Below are 5,880 nucleotides of genomic sequence, written 5' to 3' on the forward strand. Positions count from 1 at the left end.
GATCTGTTGTTATTAGCATCTGGTTAGCTAGCTATGCTAACGAATTTAAAGAGCTTTTCTACAACCAGGTGGAAGAGAGCTCTCTCCTGAGAGGCTCAAATAACCTCAGCTCAGTGAGGTTAAGGCACACCTTGATATGATCATTATAATTATTAATGAGACATTAGAGACTAAATGAAAAACAGGTATAAAATACTATATGACAGTAACAAAAAAGTGTTAAAAATAACAAGAATAGAGTTTAAAAGGGGAGTGATTTGTAAAATATCCAAAAAGAAAAATCTGCTTACAGTTCTGTTTCAAATGGGTGTTGAAAGATGTACCCATAGATCTCCTCATGTTGCTCTCAAAGTGCACCAGATTGATGCTTTTAACTTCAATATTTAAAAAAAATATTCCCGGGGGAACATGCCCCCAGACCCCCCTAGAGGAGGTTAGGTCCCCCCCACTTAAATCATGTTCACATGGATACTAAATACATTTGCACACATCTTGTGTCCATATCTTTCTGTTTTGGTGGTCATGCCACACCGTGTGATTTTAGTTTTTTTAAGCAAAGGTTGAGTTCAATAATTTGTACGGCCCTCGGAGGAGGTTGTAAAAATTGAAAGGAAAAAGGTTCCCCATCCCTGCTGTAAATAATAATAAAAACCCTTGATTTATAACTTAACATCTCTGTCTCCTATTGATCTGAGTATATTATAAAGAATAGCCAGTTAATTGAAGCATTATAGCACAGGCCTTTGTCAGATGGTATGACATAATTACTGGGGTTCCATTTCTTCTGATTACCTAATTTGGGCGTGCACATTTGCCGCGCGCAAACCTACCTCTTTTGGATTTGGAAAGGTTTGCATGTATGTATGTGTTTGAGCTGTCAAGTGCATGCGGCAGCCCAACTGCTGAAAGCAGGTCCATTAGGTCGTTATTTTTGAGTTAATTATGTCAAGAAACTATTAAATTAATTATTATCTCATTTTAATTGAGATAATAATTCTGAATAATGAGTGTTAATTATAATTACACAGTTAGTCAAAAAATAATGACATAAAGTCATCATAATGATTTAGTAAGTCATCAAAAATGTCCTCTCAGTGATGGAAATGGGCTTCCGTAGGTTACACACAACTTTTTTGAACAAAACTGTGCACAGCTACACAATGCATGACAGAAGCTACATATTTGATAAAAATATACATTATAATTCTCAATTCAGCAGTTTTCTGAGATTCATTGTTTAATTACGGCCTCTTCTAATTATCTATTAATTATCCATTCAAATGTGTGGTCAGCAGAATCCACTTGGTAAATAATGAGCCTGCATAGGGTTTGTGAATACATTAGTCAGACACAAATAAATGAGCAACACAGCACTTTATAGTGGTAAAGGTCAGAGAGATAAGCTCATGTTCAGCCTTTATCAAAAGAAAACCCTGAACAGCTGCGTCAATGCTCACAGTTTGCCATGTTCTCTGTCCGTCATAAAGAGTGTCCCTTTAACAGAAACTTGTCCGAGAAGCTTCAGAAACTTCTCCCTGCTTTTCCCTTTCAGAAGGAAGGTTTTCTATCCCTTTCCTTGCAAACTAAAACCCTGAAGAGGTACTGTGTGTAACTTGTCCTTTAACCAAAGACGGAGCTCAACAGGGGGCCGTGGTTTGAGTTTAAAATGTGTGATGTTGGACGATTAAAAAGACACAACATGATTATACTGTCTGATTAAATGAAGAGACGACAAACCCTGCTGTGTTTATGACTCTGCTGCCACGGTGCTGTGTTCACACTGCGCTGTACAGCTGGGATGAAAGTTAGTCTTGATGGAAACATCTCAAACTTTTCCCTGTGTGTGTAAAGAGTTTGACTTTTCTGTGTTGTTGCTAGCAATAATGTTCATTAAGTTAACACACATGTAATACATATTGAGTACAGTAGGAGTATTGTCCTTTTTTCCAACCAGCAGATGGGGTGAAATGTCACTCACCCGTTTTTTTTTTATCCAGAAAGGTGATTAATAACATTTTTCAATTAATGAGCCAGTTAGGGCTGCTGATACTATCAAAAATGATAACTGTTTCTATTATTTTTGTTGGAACCATGTATGTATTTCATGTAATTTGACAGGATATATTGCATAATCTTAACAAGTTCCTGTTTTTAAATCTCTAACAGCTGGAGGACCACGATAAAGAGCGAAACCACTGACCACTCAGTCAGCTGAACAGGCCTGGGTGGCAAAAATGACTTGAACTTTGTAGGCTAAGTTAGATCTAATCTCATCTCGAAACCAATTAGGAGAAGTTGATTTTAACGACAGAATAATGTGTTATGGTTAAAAATGATGTAGTTAGCTAGAATGAGAGTCAATTTGTGTACAAATGCAAAAGACCAATTTCATACAGCATGTGTACATTAGCAGCAATCATGTAACCACTTCATCAAGCTTCATTGATTTCAGTTTTTGCACATTGTAGTTAATTGAAGCTTACTGTATGATGGTTTCTCTACAACAGTACTGGTGTGAACTTTCCTGAAGACTTTTCTTGAGTCTGCCAAATTGCTAAATCTACATAATTGCAATCTTATTCCATTAGCAAATGAGGAATAAAAAGTGAAAAAAAATTATCGTGACAAAGATATACCCAAAACTACATCATGAAAAATTATGTATTTTAGTTAAATAGAACTTAATGCTACATACTTTTATTTACATAGAAATATTTTCGTTTTCCCTTTGCCTACTGAATCAATCAAAGGCTGAACATGCTGCGTAATTATCAGAAAATATGTTCTCCTTTTTCTCCCCCTCTCTTCACTCCATCCATCCAGTAATGCCTCCGCAGCTCTCCACAGGATTGAGCACAGAGTGACGTGGTGAAGCTGATGAAAAGCGGCGTTGTGAGCCGTCCCCAGCCTCCCATGCACTCCTAGAGTCTCTTTACATCTCACTGAATCCAGAAAGTTAACAGGCCCTGGCAGGCATCTGAATAAGAGGGAGGCACAGCCCAGTTGTCCCAGTTAGAGTCTCTCTGTGACAGGGTTGTAAACACCGAGACTTAATTGGGAAAGCGGCCGGTGAGCAGCTTGGTGTTCATCAGACATTTATTGATGCTCAGAGCTCCATGGGTTGGAGAGGGGAAGCCTGCACAGGGCCTCACAGATCACAGAGGAAGATTTAACTGTTCAGCGCAGGATGTGAGGTAAGACTTCAGGTTCTGTTTGAGCTTCACAACTTCATCTTTTTGTTTGTTTGTTCTAATTAGAGGATCACAAGTGAAAAAGATTGTTGCAACGATCTATCTAAGCATTCACTAAGGTTTTCAGCACTATTGAACACTTGTACATTAATTAATGATCGCATCAATGTAGCTTCTGAAGTCTCGATGCCGCTTAATGAGAATATTCCTTGTTTTTATCGACTAGTGCTGATTCACCGCTTATGCCCTACACTTTAGATTCAATTTCCCTCTGAATAAGTATTTCCTTTCTGCTCAGGGGTTATCCATCCCTTAAAGCAATCAGTGAATTCCCCACGCACTGCCTCTACCTCCTGAATGGGCTGGACTTTAAATGTAGGTGCGAGCTGGCTCAGTGAGGTCAGTGGTAGCTGGGATCCAAAAATCAAATACTATTATTATAATTTTGTTAGAACTCCGTTATGAGTTTTTATGAATTTGTTATGACAAACCATACTTTGTTTATTTTTATTTACTTTTTTACATTTATTAATTACATTTCTAATAACGCACTCTTTTTATTACATTTTTATGCATTCTCTATGACTTTTGTACACATTTTTGATTACATACTAACTATACCATGGCTTTTTTAGGAGATTTATAATGATATGCCGCATGTTTTTATTGACATTTTTGTGACATACTATATTATGAGTTTTCTAAGGAAATGTTTAATATATATATATGTTGATTGTCTTTGCTATCACAATACAAAGCTTTTACTTTTCTAATGACTTTTCTAAAGATATACTTCATGACTCTTGTGCAGTGAGACTACTGTACCATGGTTTGTAGTAATTGTGAAAATATGAAATTTACAATCCTCTTTTTGTGCAAATCTTTTTCCAAAAACACCAAGATATGTTATCGATCAACATTTAAAACAAGCTGAAATCCTCCACAATGTCTCCATGTCCTCCCTGGAGACAGCGGAATAACCCTCTGGCTTCACTGATTTACAGAAAGTCGACCATCTCCTCTCTTTATAGTCACCACGTCTGTTTAGCTGGACTTTCTGGACTTTCTTTGTCAAAGTTTTCCTTCAATCATTTTTTTCCTGAACCAACGAAAAGCCTTGCCATTTTTGTATTCGTGATTTAAGGCCAAATAGAAAATGGGGTTGGATTTTTTCTTTGTGCCAGGAGCGCTCTTTAGTGCCCTCTCCCCCCCTCCCCGCCTCCCCGCATCAGCTGAACTAGGCTACACAAAAGTCCTCAGGAGCCTTTCAGATATGAGAGCTGACACACATATGGAAGTGTCTCTCAGGGTTGCAGTGACCGGGGGCGCGAGCTCAGCGGAGTCTCTGCTTTATCTCATCACCTACAAGGACGGCAGGGGTACAAGCTCAACAATTTGGGTTTGTGTGCGTAGGGCACAGCCACAGAGTGTTATATGTGTGTGTTTGTGAGAGAGTGGGACCACATTTGCTATTACTGAGTGCATTACAGAGTAAATTCAATGCACACACAGTTTGAATGAGAACAATGCTGTAGAGGAACGTGAAGAGAACAGCTTTATTTGTTGTTGGTCAACATGCGGAGCACGAATGTACCGATACATTGCGAGGCGGTTAAATGGAATGCAAATATGTTGTTACGTCCCCACTAAGGTCTAGGGGACCTGGAGACAATAACACACAACAACCAATAATTATGAGGGAGTCAGCGTAAAGTTTGACAAAAGGTTTATTCCTTGAACAACCTAACTGAACAGAAGTTTAACAGAAATACTCTTTGTGTGAGGAGGAGGAGGAGGAGGAGGAGTCAAAGGAGATTGTGCCAAACAAAAGAAATAAGCATAACAAAACCAGGCCTATTTCTACATCTATCATTTGAAACCAAAACTCAACTACTCAGAACTGGATAAAACAGAATACAGGTGTGGCAACAATCCGCTAACCTAGTGTGTCTTAACATTAGTTAGCTAAGTGATGAGAAATGTACAGGGTACCCCAGACTTACCTAACTCCCCCACCTCTCAACACACACACATTTATCAAAGGTTAGAACAAACAAAGTAGAATGGCTTTCTAAACAAGGCAGTCAATTGCAGACTCCTCATCAGCAACAGGCCCAGGGTGAGAGAGAGCGAGAAGACTTCCTGGGTGCCTCCTTTATGGTCGGCCCTGGCTGCTGATAGGCCATCTGAGGGTGAGAGGATCCAATCAGCCATCAGACTCAGGTGCACAGGCAGATACCGGCCAGCTGCTGATTAGCTGTGCAGAAGACAGGGGTTGCGTTCCGATAATCCAAAAATCAGCTCCTAAATTCTAACCCTATCTCCTATTCCTTGACCTCTGAGTGAAACGTCACGGGGTTAAGGGATAGTGGATAGAAGAATTCAAAAGGACTTAGGAGAAGAGACTGCGGTACTTTAGAGAATCCGAATGCACTTTCACTATCTGACGTGTTTATGATGCGCCAGCGGACGTCATCGTGTATGTCTGCTGCTGTTGGGAAACTATGGAAACTACAGTGTTCTATACAACGGACTACAACATGGATGTTTAATAAGAACGAGGGACTCATCTAGAGACTCTGCACCGTGCTGTGATGCTGCTGCTTTATGCTTTATGAACGTGGACAACAGAGAAACATATTCTTCATGACCAAAGTTGTAATTGAAATAAAAAAGGAAAGTGAAACTT

General features: G+C 39.2%; 1 protein-coding gene across 1 annotated transcript in view; it reads left to right on the forward strand.

The window, feature by feature from the left end:
- Positions 1 to 2,199, forward strand: part of tnr (tenascin R (restrictin, janusin)) — a 191,891-nt gene extending 189,692 nt beyond the window's left edge. The window contains exon 29 of the mRNA XM_010794446.1: positions 2,167 to 2,199. Within this exon, the coding sequence (XP_010792748.1) occupies positions 2,167 to 2,199 (33 nt within the window). The remainder of the gene's footprint in view (positions 1 to 2,166) is intronic.
- Positions 2,200 to 5,880: the final 3,681 nt, after the last annotated feature.

The sequence above is a fragment of the Notothenia coriiceps genome, unplaced genomic scaffold (genome assembly GCF_000735185.1).
Source record: "Notothenia coriiceps isolate Sejong01 unplaced genomic scaffold, NC01 NC01_scaffold00037244, whole genome shotgun sequence".
Classification (NCBI taxonomy): Eukaryota; Metazoa; Chordata; class Actinopteri; order Perciformes; family Nototheniidae; genus Notothenia; species Notothenia coriiceps.